Raw genomic sequence first — 15,590 nt, 5'->3', positions numbered from 1 at the left:
AGTTTGCTACCAGCAACATTTATCGAAAAATTATCAACACTGTCGCGCAACGTGACACGAAATGAGCAACAATCTGCATACCCTGGAGAAAAGGATATAATAGGTTTGAGGTAAGTTGTGTCTTCTCAGGCTCCAATATATGCAGAAACTAGTCAGTCTCGTTTTAAAGCTATTTCAACTAAATTTTGAAGTGAATGGTCTTCTTACAGCCACCAAGAATAGACATCAATATATACAGGAAACATATCAAATGCATGAATAGGTAAAAAAAAGACAATCTGAGAAAAGTCATTATTAATTACGTTTCAAATTAGCTTGGAAATAGGGTATACAAATGTCGGTACTCATAGCTGAATCCTGTTGATCAGCAACAATGACGTAACATTTCATACACACTACGTTTCATTCCGTGCAAACTTTACGTTTTATTCGTTGACCTTTTTGTTCAAACCATATTTTATAAACAGTTAAATTAAAAGGAGTGCTTCAAATTATCCAATCTAGTAGAAAATTGTTGAATTTCTCGGATAAAATTATTTGTTCAGTGCTGAGAGTCTGAGAAAATCTTCTTTTTCCATGGATGGTTTTACAGCACTCTTTTTTTCTGCCCTAAACGACCCAACAGCACTAGCGTATTGTTTATGTCTTAAAATCTATTTTTTTGCGTGATGGCCGAAAAAGCAGAAAAGGCCAAGATAAATGCTCAGATCAAGCATGTTCCGAAAGATGCACAGGTGATAATGTCCATACTGAAGGAGCTGAATGTCCAGGAATATGAGCCGCGCGTGGTAAACCAATTGCTGGAATTCACCTTCCGTAAGTGCCGCCAATAAGTGCAACTAACGCTGCCTTAAAACGCGAGAGTACAATATAAATACTGACTAAAGAACATTTTTTGTAGGATATGTGACCTGCATATTGGACGATGCCAAGGTGTATGCGAATCATGCACGCAAGAAGACCATCGATCTCGAGGATGTCCGCCTGGCCACGGATATGGCGCTGGACAAGAGTTTTACCGGTCCACTGCCGCGTCATACCCTGTCAAAGGTAGCTGAGATACGGAATAGCATGCCACTGCCACCGATTAAGCCGCACTGCGGCTTGCGTCTGCCCCCAGACCGTTACTGCCTCACCGGTGTCAACTACAAGCTGCGGGCCACAAATCAAGCCAAGAAGATGCCCAAATCGGCACTGGAGGCGCGCGCATTGAAAACCGTCATAAAGCCCGTGGCCAGTGCCAATGGGCCGAAGCGTGCCCACTCTGTGGTGGCAAAACAGCAGGTGGTAACCATACCTAAGCCCGTCATCAAATTCACAACCACAACGAAGAATGTCCCCGGGAATGCAAACACTAAGACGGACACCAGTACCGGTGGCGACATGAAAATGGAGGTGGACAGCGATGCGGTGGCCGTGGGCAGCATTCCGAGCACCAGTGCCAGTGCCCCAGGCGTCAGCTCGGCCGTAAAGCGGGAACGCGAAGAGGAGGAGTTCGAATTTGTCGCGAACTGATTGAACAAAAATACAAATTAATTATTAAAGTTTATTTTCAACATCTTCCGTAGTAAAAAAAGCATTGTTTCGATTGTGTCTTTTCAGTTAGTTGCATTTGTTTGAATCTTTTTTTGTTTTCTTGGGCATTCGCATGAGGGGAAGACGTATAGGACATATAGGAGACGTCTTCCACACAAACTAGAATACCCAAGACAAGAACAAACGATTCAATAAAATTCAACTACCTGATCTCCCTGGGTCTATAAATATGTTTGTAGTGTATGGGGTGTGGTATGTATGATGTTCATTTCAGGGCTAGAATGATGCAGCAGCCAAGATCCATAATCTGCAAGTACTCGGAGCCGCCATCTTGCAGACGATAGCAGCATTCCTGCAAAGAAGAGAGCTAAGTAAAGCCATCGCTCGGGCTAAAACTCCCCCAATACTTACGCCCAGCTTCTCGCAGATCTTTGCCTTCTGCGGATCGGTGAGGTTCGGATGATGCACTATAAACTCCACCAATTGTTCCATCATCTGGCCTACACTGTACGCCGAATAGCCAATGTCGCGTACAAACTGCTCGAGACGCTCATAATTCCCCGAGCGGCAGACGTCCATAAAATCATCCAGCAAGTAGTCCGGTATGACGCCGGACATTTCGAACAGATCGGCGGTGTTTATGGTGTGCTCTGAACCTTGGAGACGGAAGCATGACTGAAGAGTGGTTATAGCGCGACGCAGATCGCCGCCGGATATCTTGACAATTGTCTTGTACGCATCCGGATCGATTTTGACGCTCTCCAGCTCGCAAATGTGCTGCAGCCGGGCAATGATCTTTTCCTCGCCGAGCGGCTTAAAGCGAAACTTGGAGCAGCGCGACGTGATGGGCACAATGATGCGCGACACATAGTTGCAAATGAGGCAGAAGCGTGTGCTGCTGCTCTCCTTCTCCATGGTCCGACGCAGCGCCGACTGAGCGGCATGCGTCATCGAGTCTGCCTCGTCCAGGATGATGATCTTGAATGGTGGCACTGGGCGGCCATCGGGACGTACATGGCTGGCCGACAGTTGGGAGAAGTTCTTGATTTTGGTGCGCACCACATTGATGCCACGCTCATCGGAGGCATTCAGCTCGAGTATGCGATCCTTATACATGTCGCCAAAGATCTGGCGTGCTGCTGCCAGGATGGTGCTCGTTTTTCCCGTGCCGGGTGGACCGTAGAGCAGCATATTGGGCAGATCGGCACCCTCCACACACTTCCGGAGCACGGCCACCACCTCCGATTGCTCCACCACATCATCAACGCTTCTGGGGCGGCTGAAATTAACAACAAATAAGCATCAAATCTGATTTCCCCATTCGATTCGATGGGACCTACTATTTCTCCACCCATGGAGCCGGTGGCTTGCGACGTTCTACGGTACCGCCTTGAGGTTTGTCCGACCCGCTGCTTGCGCCAGATTTTCCAGTCTTCAAAAATGCCTGCATCTTGAGATGATCAATCACAATAAAGTTCAAGGCAGCGTTTGTTTTCTTATATTCCGAAATTTGGATGCAAATTTTGCACATTTGCTAGCATAATGGGAGGAAAAAGAGGGTATGGACTACAAGCAAAACCGCCCAGAAGAGCAATCTCATGCAGGGTAGAACCCACCCCTTTTTCCCAATATACCATGAAGACGAAAAGCCGATTTTGTTTTGGCGCGTCGTAAGACGATAGCTATCGATTGAAAAATCCGAAAGGGTGGCAGCACCTGCTTATTTTTGTTGTCGCGCCGCCACTGCATCTTGTGTTTTTTTGTTGTATTGGATGCTCCTCTTCTCGCCCCTCGCCATCCCCTCGTATTACAATTGATAAGTGCAGCACTCACAGAATATATATTCCAAAGGATATAAATAGAGCAGTAGCGTCGTCAGCTGTACAAACTAACATGATAAGACGTGCCTCCGAGTGGTTATAGAGCGGGAAGGGACAAGCCGATTACGATTCGATTTGATTTTTGTTGTTCCCTTTTTTCTTCTTTTTGTCACACCATTTGACATCGTTGCCAAAACGCTGCCGCTGCTGCTGCTGCTGTTGCTGCCGCCGCTGCCGTGCTATTGTCGTTGTTATTATGTAAAATCCGTACGGAAGCAATTGGACAACAAACAAAGGCATCGCAAAATCATCTCCTGGACGCCCAACACAGCAGCAGCTGCGCGAAAGTTGAACGGCCACCAGAGGCAGCAGAGCCATCAACAGGTCACGCGACCCTGAGACTAGCGTTAATAAATAGCCTTGAAAGAAAGGCATTTGCCATTGCCATTGCCATCTGAGACTCGTGTGAGTATTCGGAGATTGCTACGTGGGTTGTTTTATTTTTGAGTTACTTCAGTTGCAGTTCCTCGCCGATTGAAGCCATGACCTCGGCCGCAGCCACAGACACAGCCCAATCGCAGCATCCCAGTGCCAGTGCCAGCGATGAATCCTCAACGACTGCCACTCAAGGCTCCTCCAGTGGACGGCATCAGCTGCGACCCGTGAAGTACGACTATGCCGATTCTTTTGCCTGCACCTACATTGTCTCTGTGGTGGCTGCCTCTGTGGCCGAGCTGGCCACATATCCCTTGGACCTAACCAAGACGCGGCTGCAGATACAAGGAGAGGCGACAGCAGCCACAGCCATCACCACCAGCGGCAGCACTACTACTCTTCCGGGGGCCAAGGGCAATGTGAGTAAGAACCTTTTGAGTTGAACGAACGTTCGTTTCGTATGTGGTATGCTTGCCTTTTGGTTGCTCTTGGTTTTGATGTGCTCTCTGTTCAGTTATTTGTATATTGTGGCTCTCTATGGCTGTCGCTGTCACCGTCTCTGGCTTTGGTTTATCCTCCCATCCACTGTTGTGCCTGCCTTTCCCCTAATCCTCACTCACACACATACACACTCATATATATGTATGTATATATATTAACACTGTGGCTGCTTCTATCTACTGATTAATCGACTGTCCACTAATCTGTATCTGTAGCTGAGATAAGATTCCCGAAAAAATTCCCATAAACGAAAGACGATAGAGTAGTATTTTGATAATCCATTTAATATACCCCGGGGTTTGGGGGCCCGGTCCCCTTTCTCCCCACTTGTATGTTTCACTCATTCCCCCTATCCCGATCCCTATCCTACGCCCCCCTGTTTCCATCATACTATTCTGTGTACGTGTGTGCGTGCGTGTTTCAATGTACTATGTATATACGGCGATGTTGAATATATACAAATACTACAGCAAAAATCTCTCTATACTATATACAAACCGAAAACCCAATCAATTACCTACCAATCAATTTACCAACCAGATGCAATACCGCGGCATGGTGGCCACCGCCTTAGGCATTGCACGCGAGGAGGGCGCCCTCAAATTGTGGCAGGGCGTGACACCGGCGCTCTACAGACACGTCGTCTATAGGTGGGCAAACAAACAAACCAAATAAAAAAAAAAACAAATAGTTAAACACTAAAAGAGTTCTCATTGTATATCCACACACATCAACATTGCCTGTGGCATCCTCTGACTACTCTGCTAGCAGCAGCCTCCTGGCTCCAGTTGCATTGATTTAATACGCCTCTGTATCCATATCCGTATCCCTATCCTGCAGCGGCGTACGTATCTGCAGCTACGATCTGATGCGCAAAGAGTTCACACGGAACGGTAGCCAGGCCTTGCCCATATGGAAGTCTGCCTTATGCGGAGTCACAGCCGGCGCCGTTGCACAATGGCTCGCCTCGCCCGCCGATCTAGTCAAGGTTCAGATCCAAATGGAGGGACGTCGCCGTCTGATGGGTGAACCACCGCGCGTCCACAGCGCTGGTCATGCGTTCCGCAGAATTGTCCAACGTGGCGGCGTCAAGGGCCTGTGGAAGGGCAGCATACCGAATGTACAGCGGGCCGCTCTGGTCAATCTGGGCGATCTGACCACCTACGATACGATCAAGCATCTGATTATGGATCGACTGCACATGCCCGACTGTCACACCGTCCATGTGCTGGCATCTGTGTGTGCGGGCTTTGTGGCAGCCATTATGGGCACACCCGCTGATGTGGTAAAGACGCGCATCATGAATCAGCCGACAGACAACAAGGGAAAGTAAGTATCCCACTCGAGTATGCGAGGAATCGGAGATCTTTAATGGCTTGTCTTTCAGCGGGCTGCTCTATCGTGGGTCTGTGGATTGTCTGCGACAAACGGTGGCCAAAGAGGGATTTCCAGCTCTGTACAAGGGATTTCTGCCCTGCTGGATAAGGATGGCGCCCTGGTCGCTCACTTTTTGGCTATCCTTCGAGCAGATACGCAAAATGATTGGAGCTTCTGTCTACTAAAAGAAACCACAATATAGTACATGCAATACAATGATATATATGTGTGTTTTTAAATCTAGATATACATACACAGCATATGTATCTGGTACTTTAGATCGTTCGTTTGTTTGTTCGGTTTGCGACTCTGGAAGTCTAGAAAAGAAGCCTGTCTGTCTGTTCCTCAATTTCTTGCCCTTGCGCGACAGAGAGAGAGAGAAAGAGGGCTTTCCTACCCATTTTTCAGCAGCTTGTATCCTTCCATCCCCTTTTAAACTGTAAGCAATTCAAACACTATTTCGTTTTCCTTTTTTGTTATTGTTGTTGCCCCCAAAAGAATTATAAAACTCTATATATACAAATAAAGAGAGAAAATTGTTATTTTGAAAGATTTTAAATCCCATTCTTGGCTGTCGGCTCTCTTTCCCACTCAAATGTTCGGACCAATGCTGGGGGAAAGAGACAACTCTCTATATTCAGAGCATCATATTTCCTCTCTTTTCCACACATTCGTTCGGACCAATTTCCGAGACTTATTCTTTGACGACAGCCACAAGCGCAAAAGCGAAAAGACCCAAAGAGAATGATCGAGAACGAAAACAAAAGACATGTCGTGTGCATGACAAGGGACGTGGCTGCTCGACTTGGAGACACGCCGACAAAGGTCTTTTGTTTTGTTCGACTAAATGCAATTTAATCTCAATATTTCCCCTCTTTCCCACCCATCTATTTAAGCCCACTTTCTTGTGAAAGAGACAACACTATTGTTGGTTTTTAGATCTCAATATTTTTGGTACATAAATCTCGTATCTCGTATCCAAGGTCCAGCTTCCAGTGGTTCCATCAAACAAACGGAAACGGAAACAAAAACAAACAAAGACATACTAATATTAAACCATACGGACACACATATGTACACAGATGATGCATACAGGCTAAGTATATAATATATATATATATCTCGTATATATCTAAAATTGCAATAACTTTTACATTTTAAAACACTGCATAATGGAAACGATGTACGACGCTACGACAGAGATGCAACGTACAGGTGTCTGTATCTGTATCTGTTTGTGAACGACATCCGGATGTCCAGCCTTCCGTCCGAATGTTACAAAAAGCAAAATAATTCCCTATGGGGCGTGTGTGTGTTTTTGCGGTGCAGTGTGCTTATGGGGAATGAATGGGCAGGAGCGGGCCACCTGTGCTCCCCCCTTAGAATTGGTCTCTGTGTTTTTGCTTTTGGTGTTGGTGTTGGTTTTGGGATCCTTAATCTGTGGTGTCTGCGGGTGTGTGCTGCTTGACTAGACGCTGCGAAACGCTGAGGCAAAGGGCTACGCTACCATGAAAGGGTGCTGCCGCATGCTGGCTTGACTCATTCCAGTCCCAGCACCCAATTGATGCCTAAAACTATGAAGAATATGAGCGGCTGCCAGGCCACCAGCCAACGGATCCAGTCCAGTAAACGGCCATACAATACATGCGGTTTCTCCCATCTGCATACAAAGAATTATGTTTCCATTAGAGATTGTTTTGAGAACAGACTGGCTGCTTTTTTGGCTTACGGATTGCGGAACATTTTCTGTAGATCAACCTTTTCCTTGCAGTAGGGACACGTCTGCTTCTTGCCGACAATACACCAGCCCCGTATGCAGAACTCATGGAAAACATGATTACACGACAATTTGTATGTGTTCTCAATGACGCCCTCCTCCTTTTCAGAAACCAGCAACTGATTGCCGCACACGGCGCACACATTCTGCTCCAAGTGTCGCGTTGGAATCCCCTGCGGGGCATAGTACTGTGGCAACAAAAGGGAGAATATAATCAAATTATGCGCGAAAGCTGAACAAACACTTACGCCAATGGCTGCTGCCATTTTGTCCGAACAAATTTCGGATATGTCGCGGCCAAGCACGCCAATGTAGAGGCCATAGAAGCAGAACATAAGGCCCACATCCATCCAGATATTGGGCAGCTGTGAGAACAGATAGTTCATGCCCATGAAGGCGGCCATGATCACGAGGTAGCCAACCAGGCCCAGGCCATAGCTAAGCTTATAGATGAAGTAGAACCATTTGTAGACGAGCCTGCAACGGATTGGCATGGATATTGGACATTGGGGCAGGGCTTTTGATTATCGGGAGTGACTCACCTGGGCGTTGTGCCCTGTATGGGCTTGCTTATCGCACGGCGCATAACCAGCGCCGTAATGATTGTGAATATCACCCAGATTACAATGAAACGTATCCATCCAAAGAAGCACGAGATCGTGAACGGTATGATCCACATTGCCAGCAGGGTAATCAATGAATAGGAGCTATAGTGGCGCTTCTTCCACTCCACCAGTATGACTTGGGCAATCACCACGGTGACAAACAGTATGATCACCATTTCCGAGTGCATCGCATCGTGGCCCCTGTGCTTTTCCACCATCAGCTGGTGTTCGGCTCTGCAAAATCAAGAAAAATGCAGGCGGCTACAGTTGGAGGACTTCAGCTTGGTCTCCACAGAGAGGGGAAGGGGGCCCTCTCACTTACCGCATGCGCTCCTCCGGCGTCATGTCGTCCAAGGACTGAAGGTATAAATATGAACATTATCATTAGGTTGAGATGGGGCCACATAGTCCAGTTCGGTCCGGACCGAAATGCCGAAGAAGACTCACCTTGTTAAGGTCCACCGGAGCATGCAGATCCATGTGCTGTTGGTACATGTCGTTGTTGGTTCTGCTGTATCCTACCGCTCCAGGTCCTGACAATCTAAACCGTCGCCTGCGTTGCAACAGTATCTTGGCGATGTTTTTTAAACTAAATTTTCGGATTCTTGAAAGGAAAACAAATAATTTGATAATGTATTTGTGTGCGTGTCCACAAGTCACGGCGTTGCCATTTCGTATGACCCCTGACGGAAAAAATTGGCATATAAAAATCATTGCAAGAAAATTACAGAAACTTACTCAGCCGTAAAGGAAACTATTTGAGCTCATTGCTGTGATTAGTTTTATATATGTCGGGCTAATTATACGTGTTCTAATATATGCTGGCGTTGCCATACTACAGAATCAGTGCCGTTAGCCAACACTGCCAGCGTTGTTTGTTTATTTTTTAGGAATTATTTTCGTGGCGCATTAACGAAAGGAAGCCATGCAAGTGGAGCACTGGGGCGCCTTGCCCGAGGACGATGAGGACCCCGAGGACCTCTCCGACAAGCTGGTGCCCATATATGCCAAGAAGCTCATGCTGGAGGAGATACGCCAGCGCGGTGAGCTTGAACCGGAGGAGAACGAGTAAGAAATACATTCCACAGAGGGGAACTCTTTTGATAATTGCTTTATCATTTTCCAGGCATATAGTGGAGCTGAAGAGTTCCCTTGTCACCCAGACCATCGAGGTGATGAAACAAACGGAGGTGCTGCAGTCCCTCATCGACACTTACTCCAACAAAAACGTATGTATCCAGTATCGCCAGGATCGGATCGGTTCTGCCAGATGCCCAGATCTAAGATTGATTGCTTGCTTCCTTATAGGGATCTTCCAATTACCTGCTCAATCCATGTCAAATGATACCTGAGGTGGACTTTCCGCCAGAAAACGCTGCCGACCTAGTCGGGGAGCAAAAGTTTCAGAAGCCCATCTGGTTCATCCCCACCGCGGACACATCGTACTCGCGTGGCGATCCCCAGCACTATCCGGAGATATCGAGCAACACCTGCCGCCAAGCCTTGCGCAAGGTCATGTGTGGAATGTTGCGCCTTGCCGGCTTCACCGACTGCTCGGAGTCGGCCATCCAGTTGCTGACCGATGCCAGCGAGGAGTTCCTGCGCAGCTTCATCTGCGAGTATCGCGCCTGCTACGATGTCGATCCCAAGACACGGAAATCGACGGAGCTGCAGCTGCTGCCGCTCGAGCGTGCGCACTCGGCGCTGACGGGGATATCGCTGACGCAGGTGCACAACTACTACAAGCACAAGGTGATCACGAGGAATCGCGTCGAGATCGGGGAGTTCAACAGTGTCCTGCAGGACTACGACCAGCTAATGAAGGAGAGCCAGAGCAGCATGCAGCGGCAGCAGGAGTTCAATAGCAACGACTTCCTCAACATACTCGACAACAGCACCACGGGCAGCAACCAGAGCATGGGCAACATTGTGGGCGATATGATGCAGGATCTCGGAGGCTCTAGCAGCGGCGGCCTCTCCACTATGACCATTGGTAATGTCTCCCAGCAGCAGATGCTGTACGGCCTGCTCGACTGCCAAGTCTCTACCTCATCCTCGAATGTTCCCAGCTCCAGTAGCCTGGGGACTGGGAATGCCAGCAATGGCAACGGCAGCACTGGCAATGGCAGCAGCAGCAGTGCCGGCTTCCAAACGAACTTCGACTCGTAGTAACAATCAAAAAACAATCAGAATAAAAACTTTTCTCACTTATCTATTATCGAGCAGCGCTTTTATTTTTTCTTTTTCCGGCGTATCTTTGATTCGTTCCACTTGTTCTGGAGCCGGCGCTCCGTGAATTCGTTGACTGGATGAAGGGCCTGCAGCTTGTGGCCCTGCTGATCGGTCGCTTTGTACTCAAAGAGTTTACCCTGTCGTGGCTTGCACTTGGCCCACGAAAGCATGTCCTTGCCCTCTATAATCGACTCGCCACTAATGGCCACAGCAGCCAGAGCCAAAGCCTTTGCGGCGGGTGAGCGGTCCTCGTTGAGAGTGCGTCTCTTGATGGTGGGCTTCTTCTGTGGTCCAGGGGGTCCTGTATCCACTATCTCGGCGCTCAAGTAGCAGTCGGCATTGGACACGAGGCGCACCTGGTCGTGGCAGGGCTCCTCTTTCGGTAGATCATCGGCGGGTATCTGCTCACAGAACTCGATTTGATCTTGGATAATTGAGCTAAGTTTTCCCCATATGTGGGTTTGCATTTCTTCGGTGATACGCAAATCGCTGGCTGCACCAGCACTAGCAGCAGCGCCCTGCTCGTCCAAGTGGCGTTCGCTTTTAGGCGGAGGCGGCGCCTGGGCTACAGTTGCTGGCGCCGGTTTTGAGTCTGTTGCTGCTGCCCCCCGCTGGAACATGGCATTTGTGAGCAGTGTGTGATCGGCGGCTTCCATGAATTGACGCATTTGTGCGTCATCGTCTTCGGAGTCACTATCAGCGTCATTAGTTGCCGCTTTGGGTTGATGTTTAGCGAGCATTTTGTACAAAAATCTAATTATTGTTCTTTTGTTGACATTTCCCTCTTGGTTACAGTTATACCTATCACATGTGCGCCGACTGCAGGTATTTTGCAGCACTGATGAGTAATGTGAAGAAAATTGAATTGGAAATGGGAAAATTTAACAAACGTGATAATAATATCTGGTTAGTTTTAATGTAATCTAATGCAATCACATATGTATGAGATAAGCTTTAGGGAGTGGAGTGCGGATTAGTTTTGTTGGAAACCAATCACCGCTGTTCAGCACTGACTAATAGCCCGCCCGAATGTCAATAATTTGAAACGCCATCCATAGAATATTATTTTATTATGCATACAGTGTGAAATTCGATCACGAGACGGAGCTGCACAGGCCGCAATTGCTGACGGGACACATCTTCATCTGCACATCCTCGCCGACCCGCACCACGGCCGCCATACCACTCTCTGAGTGCGGCGAAATGTGACAATGGAACATCCAATAGCCGGGACTGTCGCTGTAGAAGCGTATAATGGTGTAGCCAAAGGCTGGCACCTGCACCGAATCCTTTAGCGGTGCACTGCGTCCCCGTCGCGGCAATGCCTTGAGTCGATCGATCTCCTCGATCTGGCCAATCTTCGTCTCGCCGAGCACTCCCATGCCTACCACTTGGAACGTGTAGCCGTGCAGGTGGACGGGATGCGGTGTGTTCGACTTGCTGGAAATAACAAACTCCACATTCTTGTTCGCCGGCACCTGGATGACATTCGAGCACTGGCAGTGTCGCTGCTTGCAGTTGAAGCCCATGTGCGCCTGCTGGGAGCTGTTGCAGAAGTACTGCCCGATGCCCAGGTTTCGGGTCTGCAGCAGCGACATCTTCGGCATGCTGAAGGTGATGTCGTCCATTTGGAAGCGGAATCCCTCGCCGGTTATCTGGAAGGCGTTCATGCTGGTGTAGAATGTCGCTGCCGGCTTCATCACCGGCTCCGCACGCTGTGCATTGAGGGTTGCCAGCGATATGCTCTGGGCACTGTTGCCGCCGGTGTCATCGCCCAGCTCGTTCAGCATTATGCCGGGGGCATCGTAGGCATAGCTCAGGGTGTGCGTGTCCAAGGCCTTGGGATCGGCATCTTGATAATGGAGCACCGCCTCCTGATGCAGCTGATTCTTGGCACAGAAGCTGTAGCCCTTGATTCGGATCCAGTAGTTGGCCACCTCCTGATTGGCGTGCAGCACAAAATCGAATCTCTCCGCGCCGTGGAACATGATCTTCTGCACCTCAACGGGCTCGATGTCATTGCCATCGCTGGCAATCACCACCAGATCGTGGTTGTCGATGCTCAGGCTGATCGGGCAGTTGGACACCCCATTGAAGATGACACGGAAGCGATACCGTCCGCCCCGTATGACCGGAAAGTGGGCATAAAGTGTGGGCCTCACCTTGCTGCCCTTTTTCATGTTCCGTCCCCGGCCATTGATCAAAATATTCTCCGCCACGCTCTCCACAAAGTTGTGCACCCAGTCCTGGATCATGATCACGTGCTCCGTCTGATCAAAGTCGTAAAGATGCGCATGGGGATTGAGCTTCGCTGGCTGCCGAACAATCAGTGGCCCCGCCAGCCCGAAGGCCCGCTGATGCTCGGTGTGGCTGTGCCACCAATTCGTGCCGCCATGATCCACCTGAAAGCGATAGCGGAAGGCCTGTCCGGCCTCAATCGGATACTGGGTGACATGCGGTACACCGTCCATGAACGGGGTGAGCCGCTGGTGCATGCCATGCCAGTGGATGGTGGTCGTCTCGTGCATGCTATTGATCACATCCGCCACGATGGTGTCCCCGTAGCAGACCTCGATGGAATGCCCGGGCAGGCGGCCGTTCACGACCATCACCTTGGAATCCAGACCGTCGGCGTACTTGCAGTCATCGTTGGCGGCCACCTTGGAGCTATCGATGTACTCCTTGCCATTGGCCAGTTTGAAACGATATTTGGTCTGCGGATAGACCAGTGATTGATTAACGGATGGATGAATGGGCGAAGGCCTACCTGAAGGAGGCGCTTGCAGGTCGCCGCCATCGTGTCGTCGTAGTGGACCACCAGGTAGTAGTAGCAGGTCATTGGCTGCTGATCCACGCACTCCCGCTTGCAGGGATGCTGCATGTCCTTGCCGGCGGATCGCCATTGCGAGGATTCGCTGCCCATGTCCGGCTGGGGGTACATCTGCATGATGCGCTCATACTTACTAATGATTCGCTTACCGCTGGCATCTGCAAGAATCAAGCATCAAGGATCGTTAACATTTCACACTCAGACTTCGCGACGGACATGTCCTGGCCATCGCCATCACCATCACCTTGTATGCCATAGATTTGCACAAATATAAGACAACAAATTGCAACGGATGTTTTCACAAAATTAAATTTCATTTTCGCATCAAAACACAAAAGTATTGTAATAAATAGTAGGGAATATGTTGGCAAATGGGTGTGCCTATGCCGCTTAATGGATGTTAACGCTCATTTGTGGCTGTGGCAGACTGCCAAACGTAACTGTTAATGAGTTTCCGCCATCGGTTACCTTTTGTAAGGCGCAACGCAACTTCTTACGCCCGGTAATTATTCCAGAGCCAGAAAGAAGCGACAGCCACACAGAGATTGCTCGGAATCGGAATCTGGTGTCTGCTTGTCGAACAAGGCGTAACAGTTAATTGAAGATTGTTCGGAACTGCCAAAAGGGAGTTTCGATCAGAGATACTACTTCTGTGGTGCCTCTTTTGCTGACGCTTCTCTATGAAAGATCTTGAATTTGCTATTGATTTCTGCATAGCGGGGAAATACCGAGTGCACCTTGGCCCACATTCTGATATTCGCAAAACTCTATCTGATCTTGCCGGGAAATCAATCGCAATCAATCAAAAACTCTTCAGCTCTGACTGATTTTACAATTCAAATTTGAAATTTCAATTTGGCCAGTGTTGGCAAGCGTTGCACCTCCGGCCGATGTGGGAGGGGGGGTTTCAAACTGCATTCGAAGATCTTTTTGTTGTTGTTTGTTTTAAAGAGGTGTCAAAGTACGTACTCAGCGAGAGAGAGAACAAGTACGAGTAGCATCCGCTATCGGGCACAGCACTCTTTGCTACCCCTCTGCCGTTTGCATGTACATATGTAAGTAGTATAGTACGAGGTACACACATTTATCTTTTGATAGGGGACGCTGAAAAACAACCAACGGAAATATTGCCATCGTAGATTACACATTTTAATTTCTTCTTCTGACGCTGTCCTAATCAAAACGAATGCCCACCAGCCGAGCCTCAAGAGTAGTAGTAGTACCCCCAATCTGGCTCCCACCACCCTCTACGCTTTTTGGTACCGTATTTTGAATTTTGTTTTCGATTTCGTTTACTTTTATCGCAAAAGCAACACTGTATGTGTGTGTTCGTCTTCATTTGTTGGGATCGCGGGGCCACAAGAAGGCGAAGGAGAGTCAACGACGGCAGCGTTGATTATGCATAAGAGTGCAACAAAACATACTCGCATAGCGGTAAATACATGTACATACATACGGTACATGCCGTACAGTACATACCATCTATGCATATGACATGCATATGTACATATGTATGTATGTAGGAGTAACGTATCGCACAGTAAAACAAGTTTCAACGCCGCAACGCAAAATAGCTTTCGATTGGAGCTGACGGTGCGCCATGAAGTTCATTAGTCATTTCGTACGGGAGTCGAGCAGACGCATTCCTCTAATCCTGCACAGAATCCAGAATCCAGTCCACACAATCCACACCCACGTAAGGGCTCCAGCCACAGGTGGTTTGGCAACCCTGTGCCACCGATAACGGCTTGAAGTGTTAATGTTGTTGTTGTTATTTATGCTGGAAAATTTCACAACTTTTATTGGGTTGATTTCTTCCACACAGAGTAGCGCTGCCGCCAGCATGGACACCACAGTGCATTCAGCGGGAATATCAGAGGTCCATCATGTACCAATGAGTGTGATCAAACGTCCCATACCCTCCATATTGGATGAGCAGAAAGTGATCTCGCTCATGGACACCATCAAGGTGCGTCGCAACACTGATCCCCGCAATCAACACGCAGGCTTACACATATCTCTTTCTCTCTTTGTGTTTGTCTCTCCCTCAGGGCGAGGTCAGCGAGGAGGAGGTGCCCCCAATCGACTTGCTGTGGATAACGGGTAGCGAGGGCGGCCAATATTACTTCAGCTTCGGCGGCTGCCACCGGTTCGAGGCATACCGGCGCCTGCAGCGTGAAACCATAAAAGCCAAACTGGTGCGCTCCACACTGGGGGATCTGTACCACTACATGGGCTCCAGTGCGCCGAAGTATTTGGCCTGATATGATTCGTTGCGGCTCTTGACCTCCACACATATTCCATCCCCGTGCAATGTTTTTCAATGTTTTCGATTGTAAATTCTTTTGTTTTGTTATTATCCATGTTATTTTTTGATAAGCAGCGTGTTTTGAATTATCAGAAGAGGGCATCTGCCGACAGCCATCTCCTGTTTATTTATCCGTCAAGATTGGATAGCTGGCCTTTCCCACAGCAGG

General features: G+C 48.7%; 8 protein-coding genes across 11 annotated transcripts; 4 read left to right on the top strand and 4 right to left on the bottom strand.

Annotated features, from left to right (window-relative positions):
* Positions 1–384: 384 nt before the first annotated feature.
* LOC108154890 (transcription initiation factor TFIID subunit 9) lies at positions 385–1,667 on the top strand. Its single transcript, XM_017285338.2, has 2 exons — positions 385–816; positions 902–1,667. Exons 1-2 carry the CDS (start codon positions 669–671, stop codon positions 1,513–1,515), a joined length of 762 nt encoding a protein of 253 aa, XP_017140827.1. The 5' UTR covers positions 385–668; the 3' UTR covers positions 1,516–1,667.
* A 130-nt stretch (positions 1,668–1,797) lies between these two features.
* On the bottom strand, positions 1,798–3,108 carry LOC108154846 (replication factor C subunit 4). Its single transcript, XM_017285266.2, has 3 exons — positions 2,877–3,108; positions 1,948–2,815; positions 1,798–1,888 (listed from the first exon to the last, which is right to left on the bottom strand). Exons 1-3 carry the CDS (start codon positions 3,065–3,067, stop codon positions 1,802–1,804), a joined length of 1,146 nt encoding a protein of 381 aa, XP_017140755.1. The 5' UTR covers positions 3,068–3,108; the 3' UTR covers positions 1,798–1,801.
* A 172-nt stretch (positions 3,109–3,280) lies between these two features.
* LOC108154862 (mitochondrial uncoupling protein 4) lies at positions 3,281–5,890 on the top strand. Of its 2 annotated transcripts, none has more exons than XM_017285302.2 (5): positions 3,281–3,821; positions 3,880–4,210; positions 4,833–4,942; positions 5,133–5,621; positions 5,680–5,890. In XM_017285302.2, exons 2-5 carry the CDS (start codon positions 3,899–3,901, stop codon positions 5,852–5,854), a joined length of 1,086 nt encoding a protein of 361 aa, XP_017140791.1. In that variant the 5' UTR covers positions 3,281–3,821; positions 3,880–3,898; the 3' UTR covers positions 5,855–5,890. The 2 variants fall into 2 exon arrangements, with proteins under 2 accessions (XP_017140791.1, XP_017140781.1); XM_017285292.2 differs by having other exon boundaries at positions 3,874–4,210.
* Positions 5,891–6,597: 707 nt separating this feature from the next.
* LOC108154872 (RING finger protein 121) lies at positions 6,598–8,875 on the bottom strand. Of its 2 annotated transcripts, none has more exons than XM_033394793.1 (7): positions 8,790–8,860; positions 8,499–8,734; positions 8,374–8,408; positions 7,989–8,285; positions 7,695–7,923; positions 7,399–7,634; positions 6,598–7,329 (listed from the first exon to the last, which is right to left on the bottom strand). In XM_033394793.1, exons 2-7 carry the CDS (start codon positions 8,544–8,546, stop codon positions 7,209–7,211), a joined length of 966 nt encoding a protein of 321 aa, XP_033250684.1. In that variant the 5' UTR covers positions 8,547–8,734; positions 8,790–8,860; the 3' UTR covers positions 6,598–7,208. The 2 variants fall into 2 exon arrangements, with proteins under 2 accessions (XP_033250684.1, XP_017140803.1); XM_017285314.2 differs by having other exon boundaries at positions 7,209–7,329; positions 8,499–8,655; positions 8,790–8,875.
* A 22-nt stretch (positions 8,876–8,897) lies between these two features.
* LOC108154855 lies at positions 8,898–10,269 on the top strand. The gene is made up of 3 exons (XM_017285279.2): positions 8,898–9,119; positions 9,178–9,280; positions 9,360–10,269. Exons 1-3 carry the CDS (start codon positions 8,977–8,979, stop codon positions 10,218–10,220), a joined length of 1,107 nt encoding a protein of 368 aa, XP_017140768.1. The 5' UTR covers positions 8,898–8,976; the 3' UTR covers positions 10,221–10,269.
* Positions 10,263–11,129, bottom strand: LOC108154897. The gene has a single exon (XM_017285350.2). It carries the CDS (start codon positions 11,021–11,023, stop codon positions 10,283–10,285), a length of 741 nt encoding a protein of 246 aa, XP_017140839.1. The 5' UTR covers positions 11,024–11,129; the 3' UTR covers positions 10,263–10,282.
* A 205-nt stretch (positions 11,130–11,334) lies between these two features.
* Positions 11,335–13,559, bottom strand: LOC108154837 (laccase). The gene is made up of 3 exons (XM_017285258.2): positions 13,358–13,559; positions 13,051–13,271; positions 11,335–12,997 (listed from the first exon to the last, which is right to left on the bottom strand). Exons 1-3 carry the CDS (start codon positions 13,428–13,430, stop codon positions 11,378–11,380), a joined length of 1,914 nt encoding a protein of 637 aa, XP_017140747.1. The 5' UTR covers positions 13,431–13,559; the 3' UTR covers positions 11,335–11,377.
* Positions 13,560–14,460: 901 nt separating this feature from the next.
* On the top strand, positions 14,461–15,492 carry LOC108164569 (putative sulfiredoxin). 2 transcript variants are annotated; one of them, XM_017300387.2, is made up of 3 exons: positions 14,461–14,809; positions 14,939–15,082; positions 15,165–15,492. In XM_017300387.2, exons 1-3 carry the CDS (start codon positions 14,714–14,716, stop codon positions 15,375–15,377), a joined length of 453 nt encoding a protein of 150 aa, XP_017155876.1. In that variant the 5' UTR covers positions 14,461–14,713; the 3' UTR covers positions 15,378–15,492. The 2 variants fall into 2 exon arrangements, with proteins under 2 accessions (XP_017155876.1, XP_017155877.1); XM_017300388.2 differs by having other exon boundaries at positions 14,718–14,809; positions 14,944–15,082.
* The last annotated feature ends 98 nt before the right edge of the window (positions 15,493–15,590 follow it).

This window comes from Drosophila miranda, chromosome XL (assembly GCF_003369915.1).
Source record: "Drosophila miranda strain MSH22 chromosome XL, D.miranda_PacBio2.1, whole genome shotgun sequence".
In the NCBI taxonomy this organism is placed as follows: domain Eukaryota; kingdom Metazoa; phylum Arthropoda; class Insecta; order Diptera; family Drosophilidae; genus Drosophila; species Drosophila miranda.
This window is presented reverse-complemented; position numbering and strand designations above follow the sequence as displayed.

What these genes read in the sequence shown, in the direction of transcription:
- LOC108154837 (XM_017285258.2), bottom strand. Translation starts at nt 13,430, where the DNA reads ATGAAATTTAATTTTGTGAAAACATCCGTTGCAATTTGTTGTCTTATA. An exon ending in GCAAATCTATGGCATACAAG is followed by an intron (nt 13,272 to 13,357) that starts GTGATGGTGATG and finishes TGATTCTTGCAG; the next exon opens with ATGCCAGCGGTAAGCGAATC. An exon ending in CCTGCAAGCGCCTCCTTCAG is followed by an intron (nt 12,998 to 13,050) that starts GTAGGCCTTCGC and finishes GTCTATCCGCAG; the next exon opens with ACCAAATATCGTTTCAAACT.
- LOC108154855 (XM_017285279.2), top strand. Translation starts at nt 8,977, where the DNA reads ATGCAAGTGGAGCACTGGGGCGCCTTGCCCGAGGACGATGAGGACCCC. An exon ending in CTTGAACCGGAGGAGAACGA is followed by an intron (nt 9,120 to 9,177) that starts GTAAGAAATACA and finishes ATCATTTTCCAG; the next exon opens with GCATATAGTGGAGCTGAAGA. An exon ending in ACACTTACTCCAACAAAAAC is followed by an intron (nt 9,281 to 9,359) that starts GTATGTATCCAG and finishes GCTTCCTTATAG; the next exon opens with GGATCTTCCAATTACCTGCT.
- LOC108154872 (XM_017285314.2), bottom strand. Translation starts at nt 8,546, where the DNA reads ATGTACCAACAGCACATGGATCTGCATGCTCCGGTGGACCTTAACAAG. An exon ending in ATACAGGGCACAACGCCCAG is followed by an intron (nt 7,924 to 7,988) that starts GTGAGTCACTCC and finishes AATCCGTTGCAG; the next exon opens with GCTCGTCTACAAATGGTTCT. An exon ending in CAGAAAATGTTCCGCAATCC is followed by an intron (nt 7,330 to 7,398) that starts GTAAGCCAAAAA and finishes CTTTGTATGCAG; the next exon opens with ATGGGAGAAACCGCATGTAT.
- LOC108154862 (XM_017285302.2), top strand. Translation starts at nt 3,899, where the DNA reads ATGACCTCGGCCGCAGCCACAGACACAGCCCAATCGCAGCATCCCAGT. An exon ending in TACAGACACGTCGTCTATAG is followed by an intron (nt 4,943 to 5,132) that starts GTGGGCAAACAA and finishes CCTATCCTGCAG; the next exon opens with CGGCGTACGTATCTGCAGCT. An exon ending in CCGACAGACAACAAGGGAAA is followed by an intron (nt 5,622 to 5,679) that starts GTAAGTATCCCA and finishes CTTGTCTTTCAG; the next exon opens with CGGGCTGCTCTATCGTGGGT.
- LOC108154890 (XM_017285338.2), top strand. Translation starts at nt 669, where the DNA reads ATGGCCGAAAAAGCAGAAAAGGCCAAGATAAATGCTCAGATCAAGCAT. An exon ending in ATTGCTGGAATTCACCTTCC is followed by an intron (nt 817 to 901) that starts GTAAGTGCCGCC and finishes CATTTTTTGTAG; the next exon opens with GATATGTGACCTGCATATTG.
- LOC108154846 (XM_017285266.2), bottom strand. Translation starts at nt 3,067, where the DNA reads ATGTGCAAAATTTGCATCCAAATTTCGGAATATAAGAAAACAAACGCT. An exon ending in GCTCCATGGGTGGAGAAATA is followed by an intron (nt 2,816 to 2,876) that starts GTAGGTCCCATC and finishes TGTTAATTTCAG; the next exon opens with CCGCCCCAGAAGCGTTGATG. An exon ending in AGATCTGCGAGAAGCTGGGC is followed by an intron (nt 1,889 to 1,947) that starts GTAAGTATTGGG and finishes TCTTCTTTGCAG; the next exon opens with GAATGCTGCTATCGTCTGCA.
- LOC108154897 (XM_017285350.2), bottom strand. Translation starts at nt 11,023, where the DNA reads ATGCTCGCTAAACATCAACCCAAAGCGGCAACTAATGACGCTGATAGT.
- LOC108164569 (XM_017300387.2), top strand. Translation starts at nt 14,714, where the DNA reads ATGAAGTTCATTAGTCATTTCGTACGGGAGTCGAGCAGACGCATTCCT. An exon ending in TCCACACAATCCACACCCAC is followed by an intron (nt 14,810 to 14,938) that starts GTAAGGGCTCCA and finishes TCTTCCACACAG; the next exon opens with AGTAGCGCTGCCGCCAGCAT. An exon ending in CGCTCATGGACACCATCAAG is followed by an intron (nt 15,083 to 15,164) that starts GTGCGTCGCAAC and finishes TCTCTCCCTCAG; the next exon opens with GGCGAGGTCAGCGAGGAGGA.